Below are 16942 nucleotides of genomic sequence, written 5' to 3' on the forward strand. Positions count from 1 at the left end.
CAATTAAAGCAGGAGGTAGTGAGATTCTAGATGACCATTAGTTACTGTTGAGATTTGTTACACCATCTTGTACTTACGGTTACTGCACAGGCACGTTTTACCCATGTTTCAGAAAGCTCAGCTACACCAAAGATGTAACTGGCACTGGCTTTAATACTCACAGTCCTCGTCCCAGAGCCGAGTCCAGGCTGCTAGGAGTCTTGAAGGAAAAAAAAGAAACAACAGGAAAAAAAAACCCCAAAGACCTGAAATATAACTCATTTTTCTAAGTTTGCTAGATGGTGAACATTGTACTCTTGTGCTTCATCCGAAGATAAAGAGATAATTGAAGCTAGGTGACAGACCACTAAGATAGGATGGCAGCTCCAAGAAAAAGAGGATGGAGCAGTATTTTTTTGTAAATGCTGCTATGTGAGTCCACCAGAAATGGATAACAAGGCTGTCTAAAGCCTTCTAAATGCAAAGACCTATTGCAAATATACAATTTTAGAGAAAACTGTACATTTTTCAAAATGTTTTCTCACCATCAGTCTATTATTTGCCTTGTCCAAGTTCAGGTTCAGTTGCTTGCTCTTCATCCATGAGCTAATTCCAACTAAGCATTGGGTCATCTTGATAATTGAAATTATGTGAAATAGGCAACTGAGTGAAGTAAAGCTGATTATTCAAAAAGAAAGAAAGGGAAACAAAAAAGAAAGAGTGCCAGGAGTTAAAAAGCTGGATTACATGAATTTTTGCTCATCTCAAAAATGCAGGAAATTATTTTCCTTGAATTCTGCAAGATCAACTGTGCCACTGATTAAAACTTTGTCTACTGAAGTGGAAGAGCAGAACACTGATGAGTTTGATTGTCCTGCAAGCAAGATATTTTCAATGAGACTGTTAACAAAATGAAGCCACTATGATAATTTAATTCCCAGTTCAGGCCTTCCAGCAGCTTTTCAACATGAGTAATCCTCCATCAGTTCAATACCCCCCAAATTATAAATAACCAGTGAATATGTGGCATTCAGCTATAGGCAGGCATAAGCTTATGAGGTAGTTCATAACTTTTACACTCTCACCACCAATTAACAACGTAAATAAATTACTAAAGCCCTATCAGATTATGATTTCCCAAAAATAACATTTCTGTGATTATGTTTCTGTGATTTCTGTGATTATAGTTATGAAGTAACTATATGAAGTAACTAATCAAAGGGTGAGAAAAAAATCCTAGAATAACCCGAATTAGCAGGAATCAAGATGGTTGGACTGTCCCGAGTCTCTGCCTCTAGTATAAGTGTCTTTACAGCAGAAAAAAACCTCAGAGCCATTCTGCCGGCTCCTGGGTACACTCAGATCATTAGCAAAACACTGAGTTATATACATGGAGTAGACTCACCGCTGTTTTATCAATCACGGTAAAGATGTCATCTAAAAATTAATGTACTGAAAGGCACGACGAGATCTGTTGTCATCGCTCAGATAATGAAAAACAGGCTTCGCTGTTCAGCACATTATTCAAAGCTTATTGATAAAGCAGTGGCAACACCCTAATTACAAAGTATATTACAGACATAGAGAAAAACGTGGCTACTCCTTCGGCACTAGGGGCAGGAACGTGGAGGAGGCAGAAAAAAGACTCCCAGTCACACGCCGTAGAACTCGGCAAAACTGCACTTTATGTCTTTTGCATAATCCCAAGAAAAGCTGTGATCGATACAGAATTCCATTTTTACACAAGAAATACCACAAAGAGGCAGCAAATCCTCAGAAATAATTGATAGATCTTTCAAAGGGGTTTGACAGATCATTAACTTTGGATTTCATCATCCCATTTGATCCAATTAATAAAACCAAACCTCACTAGGAGACAACCCGGGCAGCGTTCGTACCAGACACGGTGCTGCAGCTCCTCAGCACCTGCCCCTCTGTTACAAATCCCCAAAGTCAAGGGAAAGAACAATGGCTTTTCTTAAAGCAGGTTAAAGTGAATGCAATGAAAGGCAACTAGAGCGTCTCTGCGAATTTTTACTTTACAAAAGTCAAAGTTTTGGAAGTAGTAAGAACAAATATTTGCTGCTGACTCTGTTGCTAATTTAGGAAGTTCTGTTCTCAGTCTAGACAGCCCAGCGTTGATAAAGTTGTTTTTATAATCAGATTAGTTTGATCAAGAGACTGCTAAAAAAAGCAAATTAATTTCTGAAACCTCGCTGTACCTAATGAGAGATCTAAACATTAGTGTCATATCAAGCCAGTAGGCTACAAACGGTTGAATTCTTAAGCTTTACTTGCAAAAATAATATATTCATTACAGGCAATTACTCTCTGAAGAACAAATACGATTATGAAGAAGATCATGAAGTAAGCCATTACCATTTCATATAATTGAATATCTTCCTCTTCACTTTTCCTTCCATAATTCTCCTCCAGAACCAAACAGGAATTTTCTCCTGGCTGCAAAAAAATCACAACTGCAGCACCACATTAGCATTTAACCTCGTATTTGACAACGCTGGAGAATGCAGAGAACAGACATTTGAATGGAGCGTTTTGGATTTACACAGCAGCGAGCCCAGCAAGGAGCTTCAGAGCAAACACGTGGAAGGCACAGCCCTGATCTAACATCCAAATGAACTAAATACGCCGATGTTCTTGTTTCCACTCCTGTGCGGATTTTTCTTTTAATGGGGAGAAGCCATTCACTGTCCATAAATTTACTGAAAATGAAATCATGTTTTCAACAAACAGGGTAGATATTATTTAGAACATCAAGACTGGAATTTTAAATTCTTGCCAATTCTTGTATCCGATTTCTGCTCTTAATATATGTATATATTAAATTATGTAAGAGCAGCAGTAATTTGAGTTAACGTCCATTACATTGCAAAGCCAAATAACTCACTGGGCGGAGCTGTGAACACCCTCTTGGGCAGGTGGCACCCACGGCACCATCCTGTGACTCGCGCTGCTTCCAACCTTCCGCCGCCGTACTAACTGCAGGCCTTCCAGGAAAAGTTCACAGTGCACTACATTTTTTAAAAGAACAATACTATCCCTGTCACAGTAAAAGGCTTATCAGTTACTTACTCAACACACAAAATGAAACAACCTCAGCAGCACCATTTTAAGGTTGGGAAGGTCAAGCTTCGTTTTTATTTCTTTAAAATCACTCATTAATTTTGATAGCAAACATTAGCATCTCCATCAAGCTGAAGCGGTTGCTGTCTTTGAGGATAACACTGGTTATTAATGTAAGCAGAAATGGTTTCACTACACGGATGAATATTTAAATAGACAAAGCGGCCAGGACATGGGTCCACCAGGACCCTCCGCTCCACAGAGCCCGGTAAGCGCTCAGTGCTTTAAGTGCTTGTTGTTGATGCTGCTGGGAGCAATGAGGCCGGGAACATTAACGTGATGTGCTGACAAAACACACACTGAATGCAAATGCAAGGCAAGAGGCTGCTTTAGCTAAAAAAATAAGACTGACCCAAAATAACAAAAGTTTAGAGCCACAGGAAATATTTATTATCAACATTAATTTGCACTATGTTTTATTTTTTTGTACAACATAACTACTGCATAGCTGTCATAGCTGGGGAAAAAGCTTCAAGAATCACTCAGAGCCAAGATGTACACAAATTAAAATTATTTTATCATCTGTCCAACATACATTCAGTGTTCCTGAGAAACTACCGTGTCCGAGTTGAAACTGCAAAACTAAAACACCTCCAATCAGCAGAACTAGTCTGTTACCACTGCTACAGGAATGTTATTTTACTGCTGTTACCATATTTAGTTTGATCCCTTGATACTGGAAGCTGGGATCTCCTCGATGCCAACCACTTATCTCAATCGCATCGGCGCAAATTAGAGGCAGCCCAAGCTTGTCATTTGTAAAGAGGAAAAGTGAGAAGAAGGGCAAACATGCTCATAGAATGGTTTCATCCTGGTTTTAAATATCTCAAAAATACCCGACGTTTGTACTACTGGAGACCAACGCCTGGTTCCATACCAGAATGGTTCTAGGAAACATGTCACAAAAGAAAGCCACCACTGAAAAGTATTAGTAGAAAAATCAACTAGGTTGACCAAGTAGATCATTTTCCCTCTCTGCATTGCATAAATCTTTTGTCACATAGAGTCTTAAAGTTAAATAATTTTAAAAGGTCAGAGTATCGATACGAGATTATACTTCTAATAGTAAAAGATGTTTATTACTAAAACCTGTTCTAAAAGCAAGACAAATGACTATTCCTCACAGATTACAGTAAGTGAATAAATTCATGTACTTTAGAATACAACTCTGCTTCCTAATATCATGGTGTGGTACAGCTTTTCCTTGCTAAATTGTCAGAAAATGAAGAAAACCATAGGAATCTGATTACAAATTAATAATTGTAGCTTGACTGGATGGAAGGAAAACTATTTGCCCTTGGGCTTTAGTTAAGGTATCAATTTAAATGACATACTGAAAGCCAACTAACTCCGGCATTTTTTCTTTAAGCTACATTTCTTATGGCAAGTAATGAGCAGTTTCCAATACGCACGGCGCAGAGGTGCAGGCTGAAAACGACACAGCACGGACCGATGGTGTTTCACGAGCCCCGATCCCAGGGAGAAGGGATCCGGCCCCGGGGTGTTGCTCTGCCAGGCAAAGCCGGGCGAACAGCCACCATCTCAGCGCACACCCGCCCGCACCACCGGCACAGGTACCCACAAAAACACCCTCCCGGGAGCACAAACACAGCTGCAGCGCCCGCCTTTTGCACTGCTCTGTGTACACGTCTCCCAAAGGTGACACTTTGGGGGCTTTCATGACGTCACGACATAGCAAAGCATGAAATCATTTATTCTTTCCTCCGACAAAAATTTTATACACTGGAAAATCCCTACAAATCTAAACACAGTACAAAGTGTTGCTTCTGTGTGTCTTCACGATGTTAATATCTACGTACCTAACCACAGCTTTATGTACCTGCTCATCAAGAACTACTTCTATATCTAAACACCGTTATGACCTCACATCAATATTAGCCCTTTACTGCTTTGAGGTATTACACAGAATCACAGTTAAGATGGAAGACTCTCCTCTCTTCAAAAAAATATACTCCTTTCACTTAGTACTATTTTCCTATCATCTAGTCAATCCATTCTGTATTTTCAAAAGTCCCACACTACAAAGTTTATTTTATACAAACCATGTACTTCCAAAAACCACCAGAGTTCCATGGGTAAAAAAAAAAAATAAATCACAGTAAGTACACAAAGCGTTGCTTTTCCTTTTCCATTGTTCCAAAGCAGATAACCAACTAATCCTACGGGAGCAACTCCTCAAGCAAGAGCTCCAAAGCAAAGAGGCTCCCGGCCCGGCGAGGAGCAGTCTGCACGCTCCGGAGCGGCACCAGCGGGGAGCAGACTGCTGACACTGGGGGGGGCACCCGAATCCCTTTGCCAGGACCCCTCACTCCACAGCCCAGCAGGGGCCACGGGGGCTTTTAGGCAGCTGTGGCATTTCACAGCACAAAATGCATGGGAAGCCCAAGTTCTGTTTGACATTAGCAAACTCTTGTGTATTTTGCAGTTTCTAACGTTTTTCCCCATTTACTGCAGCCTACAGTATAAGCAGCCAAAACCAAAGCTCTGATGATGAGCAGGACTGTGGGTGGTTTTAATTGTTGCAGGAGGCAGACAGTGACCTCCACACGCTCACAGAAAAGGCGGCCTCATTCCTACACCACATTCTTCATCTACTTTTGTTTCTCTGGGCAACCTTTTTTGACAGTTTTTCCACCAGAAAAATTGGAAAGAGGTTTTTCACCTTCCAACATTTACGAAAAACCAGCGCTATTGTCAAAACCAAGTCATTCTGCATGCATCTGTTGTATCCCTGAGAAAACTCGAGCTAAGAAGAGGGTTTCTGACACAGTTTCCCTTCAGGACCTAGAAAACCTGTTTCTCCAAGCAGCCCTGGCATCTCCTCCATTACTCCTTCAGGAGGGGTCAGTTACTTCTTAGGTAACTTGCTCTCTTCCCACTGCTATATGGCTCTAAAATCACATCTTTAAAACAAAACAAAAGCAAAATTCGCAGTAACTCTAAGGTGTCCACAGTGATTTAAGTGAATGTGTGTGTCACCACCCCAAACCTCTGAATACTCCCAGTTGTCAGGAATCAGCACTGTGCAGTAGAACAGCGAGTGCATGATGCCTGCACAGGACAGGGAGCTTCCCACCCCAGCCCTGGGAGCATCCTCCGCTACACAACCCTTAGTGAAGCACGTCCAGTCTGGTGGGAAAAAATGCGTTAGTCCTAAACTACGGTATTGCAAGCACTTTGCCTGTCAGGTCTTCAGTTGGTTAAGTGTTTTCCAGGGGATCAGGATGACACACAAACATCACAGAAGTATCACATCCACCAGGTTCCCAAGGTGCTTCAGTACCAGCCCCCAGATCTCTGGGGTGTCCCAAGAGCCAATCTGCTTCCCACAGCTCTGCTCCCGCTGCCAGCAGAGGGCACAGGGCCTGCTCTGTCCCCCGGGGCAGCTGGGACACCCCACAACCTTCCAATTAAGCCAGTGACACCACTGCACCTCAGTGTCTTCAGGTGGACTGCACAGGTGTCACAGACTTAATTGGGTTGCACAGCTGTCACAGGACATTAATTTGGCCTGTAGGATTTGTGTTCCTGGTAGCTAAGATAGAGTGAAAGATCCCAGGTTGGCTGTCAGAGCCAGAGCAGAGATTGAGGGTATGACAATTAAAACAAGAAAAAAAAAAGAAAACCAGGCCAAAGTCCCTCCTGCATCAAGTCCCACTCAGTGCCACAGCCATCTGCTCCCCCATCCGCAAGTGCCACCGCTACTGCAGCCCGCGCCAGCTGGTGCTGGGTCCTCAAGGGATTTCACGCTGAGAACTGGCTGCGTGCGCGGACCTTGCCGTACCTATGGAAAGTCACACAGAAGGTGGTTCTACACCGTTCAGCTGGAGGCTGCACACAAATACTAGAGAAATTCTTACCTGGGGAGCAGGCAGTTTTCAGCATTACTCAACGCAGCTCCACCACCCCCCAGAAGGGCGATAAGCAAACGATCGCAAAACCCCACACATGAACTGGAGTCACCCTAGAGCAGGAAACTTGTAATAGAACAGTTGTCTGTTTAGGAATACTAGTTTGAAATCAAACTGTTTAAATTCTGCCCCCCAATGTTTTAAATAAAAACACCTGTAACTGCAGTCAGAAAACTTAATATTTTATGAAGAGTCAACCTCCCTCCTTCCTAGCGCAAGCTGCACAGGGCAGGAAGGCCCAGACCCACCCCCCAACGCCTGCAGACAGGGAGATCCCCACGCCCTTACTTGCAAATGAGGCAGACTCACAGGTCCCATGCTCTACTCTAAATTCAATCAATTTTTTTTTGCTTCAGACATATTTGCTTTCACAATACTGTTTTCATTACTAACAAAGGTTTTAGATATTCTCCAGTCCCCCTCGCATAAATAGCATTTTAGAAAAAAAAGTTGGAATTAGAAAAGAATCCTCAGGTTACTTGAATTCAACTAATTTTGTAGCCAACTGCTGTGATTTAAAGAGGAAACCTGAAACATCAGTGTTTAAGGTTAGTCTTATAACTGAGGTTAGCTGCCAGCTCTCCAAACATAACCTATTTTCAGTTCAGCACGACAGCACACAGCTCCCACTCCAGGCAGAACCTGTTTCAGCACGGGCTGCTCCAGCTTCTCTTGGCCAGAAAAACCAAATCTCAGTGTACTCCAGGGAAAACTGAAATCTGACCAAGTGTGTTAAATCATAGAACGACACCACGGGTCAGGTTGGAAGGGACCTTTAAAGATCATCTAGTTCCCACCCCACAGCCATGGACACCTTCCACTAGACCAGGTTGCTCCATCCAGCCTGGCCTTGAACACTTCCAGGGATGGGGCATCCACAGCTTCTCTGGGCAGCCTGTTCCAGGGCCTCACCACCCACATGGTGAAGAATTTTGTCCTTATACCTCATCTAAATCTACTCTTAGTTTGAAGCCATTACCCTTTGTCCTATCAGTACATGCCCTTGCAACAAGCCCCTCTACAGCTTTCTCAGAGGCCTCTTTGGGTACCAGCAGGCTGCTAGAAGGTCTCCCCAGAGCCTTCTTCAGGCTGAACAACTCCAACTCTCTCAGCCTGTCATCACAGGAGGGGTGCTCCACCCCTCTGATCAAATCTTACTGAAAATTCCACATGGGATTAGCTTCCCAAATTAAAAATGCTGTCGAGTTGTATTTCACTAAAAATCACTACAAAATTACAACAGTGCAATGTAATTTGACCTACAGTGTCACTTAAGAATTACTTGTGTTGATCTTAAACTGTATCTGAACATTGCCCAGCAGGGTGATTTCTAACTGGCCACAGACACTTCACTTTACAGGACATGTTACTACAGTTCTGTTTGAAAAAAACACTCTCCCAGAAATTCTGCATGCATTTCACTTCTAAAACAATTTCCTACATAACTTAAACAAATTTGCAACAAATCTACACTGTATGTATGATATTGATGTTACCATAATTGTGCTGCTTAAGCATCTACACTTAATATTAAAATATTAAACTACTGCTATGTCAATAAAACAGTAGTTTAATGGGAGACTAAAGGGCCTCTCATGTTTTGATCAAAACAATAGAAATACTGACATACTGTGGCAAAAAAAATAGTATAAATAGACTTTATTGAAGTCAGTACCTTTGTACTGAAGCTGAAGATTGTGTCTACATAAGCACAAGTTGTAACATTTCACAACTTCTAAAAGGAATGTCAACAATTACAACGATCATGCATACCATGGTCGATAATCACATTTTTAGAAGCATTTTCAACCATTTCTAAAGAAATGCTTATAACATTGTTATATATAGAACTACTTTCAATAAACTGCAAAACATTGATCAGCTTTTCCAGTATGAGCTACAGTGTCAACACAAAAGGGAGGCATAAATGTTTAATTTATGAAATCAGAATGGAATATTTACTGTAAAGAAAAATTAAAAAGCTTTCAAATAAAGGCCATTATTGAACCAAAGTGAAGAGCACAACTTGAACTTCGAATCCTTTCATCTCTTAAAGCTGTCCTCTGAATAACTTCAGTTCAAAGCATAAATTCAGTACTGCGAGTATTCCTTGGACTGAAGTTTGGCAATGATGCGATCCAACTGCCTCTTCGCTTCACACTGTGGAAAATTGCTCATGTCATAATATTGAGGGGCAATTTTCACCAGCCTGTCGAAAAAGGAAAAGTTTGTTACTAGTACTCAAACTTGCAGATGCATCCTACAGAAATTCTACAGCTGAGGGAAACAAAGATTATCCATTATTTTTTCAAGTCATTTTGCTGTTTTAAGATTACTGGAAGTTTACAGACATGCACACACATTTACGTTTCAGTCCCCTCCTGCACAAGCACCCAAATCCAAAGCAAAACCACATGCACCTGAGCATTAGCCAGGAGCTCCTGCTCAGCCTGGTGTCCCTGACAGACCCACACTGCTTCTCCCACACGTGCCCCAGGAGCTGCATGTCAAAGTCCACTGGAGTCCACCCAAACATCAGTCTGTGCAGGAGTACAGCTGAGCCATAGCTGTTGTAAGCTTAAAAATACAGCTCTCGTTCAGAAAAATACTTCTAAGGAAGTGTTCAAACATATATTTTTCCATTAAAATACTATGGACAATACCATATATGGACAATACCATATATATATATGCTATGTTTTATGTCTTACAAATCTTTAAACTCTTTTTGCACAACAGCACAATACTAACAACAGTTTAAGAACTCTGCCATGTCCTCAAAGCTTATAGCTTGGCAGTTTAAGTACAACCTTAAATATGGGCAAGACCTCCGCTTGTCTGCAGGGGATCAGGTCTCCATATCCTTGATATGCACACTGTCGACTAATAAGTATTAGAACAAATTAGCTGTACCAGTATTACCACCTCTTTCCTTTGTATTTTAAAATGGCACCAAATCCGGTTCAGATCCTTGTGGAAAAATTACAGATACATACAGAGACGAGATGTCCTCAATCTTGACAACAGAGGCACCTACCAGTACCTCTTCACTTAGATACACAAGTGGGTGCTAGGACACATCCCCAAACCTACCATCTTCCAGCAGTTCCTTTCCAACAGGCTGACTGAAGTAACTGGGTCTAAGTCAAGCACCTCTGTGCATTGTATATAGAGCCTGGGCACCCAAGTTTTTAACACAACTCCCTCAAACAGGAACAAGTATCCCCAAAGAAAACCTTTTGTCATCTACAAGATCTCAAGTCCATGCTATTGCCATTCCCCAAACCATTTTAATAACATTAGCTTCAGGAGAAGTGAAAGGAATTACCTCAATTTAGAAAAGGAAAAAGGAAAAACCGGAGCTTTACAGTAGGTCATGACTTGTGACTTACCATTCTGGCTTGATGTCTGTACATGTCCGGATGTAATTCTTTGTTGTAAGGACAAACTCATTATAGAGCACCCACTCTGGTTTATGATCAAGAACAGTGGAGGGATGCAACTGCACGACCTGGTTATCTTTTACTGTTAAGTAATGCCCTGTTCGTTCCAAATGTGCCACCTAAGTAAAAAGACATTCTTTCATTACCACAGGTCATTTTTGAATTAAGTGATTTTGAGCTCTTAAGTGTTCTCTACAAAACAGACCATCCCAACTTTCAAACCTCATCTAAATTTGGCACATTACTTGACCATTTCAACTATTCATGGCTGTGGGGGTTTATTGTGTGTTTGTTTGTTGTTGTTTAACAGACACAATCAAGATGCCACACGTTTTTGCTGACTGCTATGGGAAGTGTATATTCTACCATAAAATTCAAGCAACATACAAACATAGTTCTCACCCAAGGAGAAGCAGCATCCAGCAATATCTGCTGGACAGGTTTTAACATCAAAGTCAATTGTGGTCTACAGACACCTGCTTCAAGCACCTCACTGCAGCAGTAGTTACTGTGGGACCAATAAGCTATATTATTCCTACAAGTTTTTATTAGTGCAGTGTTTCAGTAGTAACTTTACTCATGCACATATTATTCTGCAAATCCTCTCACACAGTAAGCCTGAAAAAAACATGTCAGTTCAATGAAACGGGAAGTTTAGTATGTCAGAAATAAGAAGAGTCTTGTTACAGCGTGACTTCAGAGCTGGAAAATGTAGGCTCAGCACCACACTTCTGCTGTGACCTTGGTGAAAATCAATTAACCTCTCTCTGGCCAAGCTTCTCGCTCTATGAAAGGGAATAATGCCTACCTCGCCAAGATGCTCTGATACCGAGCTCATTAAGATCTGTAAAGCAGACAGTTATCCCTAGAAGGATATCTCCTGTAAGAACAGTTAATCTAACAGAACAGGTAACTAAAATTAACCTTTTGATACTTGTAACTCAAGATGACCTCAGTACTTTTTTCATTACATATATATACACACAGAAATACTGTAAAAGGATTAGGCAGAGCAGACAATGGCTGAAAAGACATTTTTAATCAGATCACCATTAGCTGATTTCCTTTAATGCAGTCTGTATAATTCCTTGTTTTCTTAATTTGTAGGTGTATCTTTTTTTTTTTGTCTAGTGAAACATAAATTCCATCTGTTAGACTAAAACCCCAGATTTCTAAAGCAATAGCTACCTCCAGTTTTAACTCAGTATCTTCTTAGTAACAAATTACTTATTAAGTGTGCTTCTCTTATATTTTATGACACCAATATCCAGAACATGTTTTATGAGTAGAACAAAGTATTTCAATAGTCCGCAAATATTTTCATCTCAGATTTTAAGAGATTATACTGCTACTTTATTTCAAGTCTGGGGAGCCAACAGAGGCTTTTTTAAATGGAGATTAACAGTGCACTGTTTGTAACCATTTAAGCTTAATGTCATTCAACTCAATCCAGTGTTTGCAAAATTGAATTGCAGTATAGCTGCAAACCAGACTAGAAGCTCATCTGTCACAGACCCAGCACAATCATGGCACTTATGCTGCTGTGGGATTATGCCTTTTTTTTTTAAGCCAAGTTGTTGGTTTTGGGGTTTTTTTTGGTGTGTGTTTTTGGTTTTGGTTTTTTTTTTCCCTTTTTGTTTGTTTTTTTTTTTTTTTTTTTAATCAATTTCATTTTTCAGGACACAAGTAAAGCAGATTTACAAAAATATTTTAATGATTTACATGTTTCTGTTCTTCCTATAAAAGGACAGAACAAGTCACTAATTCAGAATGGGCTCAGGCCAGCCCCAAGGCTGACATAAGGGAGTGAATGCAGACACACAGGAGGCAGCACAAACTTACGCTGCTCTGAGACCCTGGCATGCAACCACTTCTAGTGCCTGTAAAACACAATGCAGTGGTGGTTGGGCCAGATGTCCTCTGGAGGTCACTTCCAACCTCAAAATTTCTGCAATTCTGTTGTTTTTCAGAATATGAAAAACCATGAGCTTCCACAGAAACCACAGAATTGTACAAAGCATGTCTATGAAATGGGTTCGCTTTCCAGTGAGTAGTGGTAGCAAACAAGATACCAGGGAACACAAACACTGAGATCATCAAGGAATTTGTCATGTATCAATACAGAACATTTGTGCACTAGGCTATCTGAACAAAGAACAAGGCTGTAAAATGGAGAAAAAGCTACCAACACTACTCAACCGCACAACATACAGAGCTACACAAACATGACTAAAAGGACCATCAAGAGCCAAGCCAGCCCATGCATCGCTGCAACAGGTTGTAAACACTTCAAAATATATACCACTCTATATATGAAACAGCAAAGACTGAGTAGCAGAAAGAATGAGATTTTAATTGGTAATCCAATCATCTGACATCTAACTTCTCATACAGCACAGGTCATTTAAGGTCATCCTCTACAGTGACCCTGATAAATTCTGTGTTTGACTCAGCCACATCTTGCAAAAAAGATTCCAAGCTTGATTTGAAGACACCACAGGACTTTGTTCCACCTTTAAATTATTACCTAAATTTTTACTTGAAGGCCCTCACTACTAGATTGGAAACACAATGATAAAAACTTCTTTTAGACAACTTGTAGTATCAGTCTCAAAAAAAAATCTTAATGAGGAAGATGATCCATCTTTAAGATACTTCAGCACTTGCTTGCCTCCTTCAGTTCAACTGTTTCCTTAGTTACTTCCTGTAGTGTAATTGTTTTCTACTTAGTATTTACCTATATGTGTATTAACACTTTTTAAACTATTAGGTTAGTTTTTCTACTACTTTTAAGTAACCATCTATACCTAATTCATGAGTTTTCTTAAATTACGATTGTGTTAAAGTTGTACAATCTTCCAATCCCTCTCCCTTCTTAAAACAGGATATGTCAAGTGTTGAAGTATTGAGAAAGCAGCATTGTTCTCACGAACTTTGTTTTCAACAAGCAGTTTCTTAATGATACACCACTCTTGCTGTATTTATATATACTTTACATATTCTCATGTGTGATATAGAAACAGTTGCTGAAAAAAAGCCAGTAAGTTTTCCATTATAAACACTAGAAGAAACCAAGGACATAGCACAAAAATTTCAGACTTAACTTCTTGTCAGTATCTACCTGCCAGTTTTTCTACACAGAAAATTGCTGACAGTTTTAAACTATTTTACTATTCCCTTTGCTTACCTATGGCAGATTTACTGGAATTCAAGTCTGAATTTATATATGAAGAGTAAAGAGATTATTTGCCACCAGCAAAAATTCCACATTTACTAGTCACTGACACACAACTGAAATCAGGCAAATTTACAGTACTTAGTACTAATTACATCATTAGTACTATTTCAATAGTTAATACAGGCCCACACTGTCCGATATCAATCACAGGTCTTGATTAGTACAGGAATTTCTACAGTAAAATTTTACAATTGGTGATTGTCCAGTGTCCTAAAAACAAAGTATAGAACAATGCAGTCAGAAAGAACTATTTCAGAACAAAGGCTGCTACTTTTTTGTGCCACTTCACACAGCATTTTTAAACTTCTGAAGAATCAACTTCTGCCATGCCCATAGACCTTAGTACTTAACACACACAGACTATCTACTGTATGTGCACACCCTCTGTAACGTGGAATTCCACACAAGTTCTGTACTAAGAGGACAAAGAATGATGATATGCATTTCATTACTCAGGTTTTCTGAACAAGAGTCCCCAAATACCAGAGCCTGAATATCCACTTAGAGAGGGTACAACGTGCATACAAACTACATTTTTAAGTAGTTCAGCTGCTGGTAAATATATATCTCTTTTGTGTATTTATATTTTTAAGTTTCCTATTGAAGGTTACTCAAAGCAACATGGAATTAATGAGAGAAAGTTCAGAGTCAACACTAAACAGGTAGCACACTATCATGGAGGCTAAAGAGTCAAAAGAAACTCCAAATAAAATGGACTCCAACACAGTAAAGGAGAAGAGAAACTCTTGAAATGGCTTCTACTCCAAATGCCTTCAACAGGCCTGCCATAGCTATCTCTTGATTCAGCCCAAAAACTCAATTATGCATTTTGGGTGAGGAGGGTGCTATGCAACCTACTGACCACAGAAGTCTGAGGAGACTTCTGGAAAGGCTTTTGTTTTTACCAATGCAGCCTACTACTCTATTCACACCAAAAATATAAAGTCAGATCTTTAACTCCTGAGCAGCAGAGACTGAAAAGCTACCTACACCAACAGAGCAGTTCCATATCCATGTCAGGAATACATCTACTGGAAGAAGAATTCCACTCCAAGTAACAAACTGACAGTGCACCAGCTTCCAAGGACATACCTCCTATAGGTCCCAAGCAAATGAAGGAAGCCATAGGGTATCCTGCCAAGCATACAGGCAACTATGGGAATCTGACCTGCCTCAACCAGCTGGAGCCCAACAAGGACCACTGGGCAGAGCTGTTCTTCCTTTTGCAAAACATCTGCAGAATTAAAGGTGTAGGTAGAAATGTGTGTTAAAGCAACCCCCAAGAACAATGAGGATGATGCATCCCAAAAGCCAGGACTGAACACAGTGACTACCCGCTTTTCTGAAGGGTTACAGCAAGTCAGTCTTTAGGACCATTTAAATATTTAGAAGCAGCCAGCAGCTTTCATCTCCCATTGCATTACAGTGAAATGCAGTTGCTGACATTGATATTCCTGTATTCTGAAAACCCAGAAATATGTTTCTGCTACAGACTGGCTGGCTTAGCCCCGGGGAAGGGACTGTTTCCTTGGAGCAGGGTCTACTCATAGATGGCACCTCAGCCTGCACCCCAGTTGGGACATGGTAAGTGCATGCCTGGCAAGCTGCTTGCCATTCTAAGCTGCAGAGTGTTGACCAGTGGTTCCCTTTTCAGCCGTTGTGTGCAAATACCACCAGAGCACAGCTCACGTGAAAAATCAGGAAATACCATGGGCACTGGTCAGCCTCAAAGATAACAAGGCTGTGTTCTCTAGAAGTCAGGCTTTAGGAGAGACATTGCTGAGATGCATCAGAATGCACGTTTGCATTATCACAACAGTCCAGAGTCAGAGTTGCTCCCGTTAAAGGTTTCTGCACTCCCAGGTCTGTAAGAGCCAGCAAAGGGGTGTTTCTAGCCCCATGGATGAATGCTGAAGACAAAAAAAAAAAAAAAAAAAAACAAAAAACAAACAACAAAAAACACACAGCAAACACACAGCAGGAATGGACTATGATGGAGGGGAAGGGGGGGGTGAAATCAATCAAATCTCAGCCTGCATTCTAGCTTGGAGGCATGCTTAACATGAAATGCAAAGCATCCAGGAGGCAGCAGTGGTGACCAGCTTCCTTATCATCCTGGTTCAAGAGGCAAATGGGTTGCAAACAGCATACATCTTGCAATTACAGACCTGTTCCAGTACTCCGGTACTTGTGACTCGTGTAATTTAAAAGTGAAATATAAATATGGAAAAGTATGCAAAAAAACCCACTCTCCTTCTATGAGGATTACATGTAATTAATGTTTATATGCAACTATACTTCCCCTGTTTGTATCGAATTACAAATAATTTTAAAACTACATATTCTGCAGTTACTTGGCAATGTTTTATGAAGTTACTCCTCAGCTATTCAGAAGTTAGCAGTCAGTTCTTGACTGTCATGCCAGAAACAGTTATTTCGATATTAGTATGATTCCCTACAACTTCTCTTCCACCTAAGATATGACTAGAGAATGTACTACTTGAGTAACAACCAAGCAACCTGATAAAGACTACCCGGTAATACAGCTAGCCACACAGGATTTAAGTAACATGCATGAAGTTTTGAGAAATTATAATATTAACAGTAACATTATAGCATTAACATTAAAAGCCACAAACTCTGAACTACGATCCCTACAAGAATGCACACATACCTGCATGAAATACCCGGTAACTAATGCCTTTCTTATGTTTATGTAATAGTCTCGGCTGGTAAAGTCAGTGCTTCTACGAGGCAAATTAAATCTATCCATGATTCGTGACAGCTGTTGGCGTACATTGTCTGCAGACATCAGGGACCTGTAGTTAATGAAGTTGTCATAACACCACTGAACCGACTCATGATCTGCAACATTAAAAAACATGAATCAAAAATAAGCATTTCATCCAATTAGAACAAGTAAATAAAACAGCAACTAACCAACTGATCAGTCAGATGAACCAGAAAAAAAATATCCATAAACTTTTATAAATTACAACAGCTCTTAGTTTATTCAGTTAATTTCTTGCATTAGATAACTTGCCCAAATTGTTTTCTATTCAGGAAACATGTGGTCAGGACAAAAGAAAACTAGATTTCCCACCCCCCCCAACTTAATATACACACAATCACTAATGTTTTGCTGAAATACCACACCAATAAATTTCACACATTTCAAACACACCCTGCAACTAGAAAAATCATCT

General features: G+C 40.3%; 1 protein-coding gene across 1 annotated transcript in view; it reads right to left on the bottom strand.

Annotated features, from left to right (window-relative positions):
- Positions 1 to 8699: 8699 nt before the first annotated feature.
- The window catches only part of DHX15 (DEAH-box helicase 15), a 45851-nt gene continuing 37608 nt past the window's right edge, over positions 8700 to 16942 (bottom strand). The window contains exons 12-14 of the mRNA XM_065060649.1: positions 16411 to 16601; positions 10448 to 10617; positions 8700 to 9264 (exon numbers count right to left, since the gene is read on the bottom strand). Coding sequence (XP_064916721.1) covers positions 9147 to 9264; positions 10448 to 10617; positions 16411 to 16601 — 479 coding nt within the window. The 3' untranslated portion in view covers positions 8700 to 9146. The remainder of the gene's footprint in view (positions 9265 to 10447; positions 10618 to 16410; positions 16602 to 16942) is intronic.

This window comes from Columba livia, chromosome 4 (assembly GCF_036013475.1).
Source record: "Columba livia isolate bColLiv1 breed racing homer chromosome 4, bColLiv1.pat.W.v2, whole genome shotgun sequence".
In the NCBI taxonomy this organism is placed as follows: Eukaryota; Metazoa; Chordata; class Aves; order Columbiformes; family Columbidae; genus Columba; species Columba livia.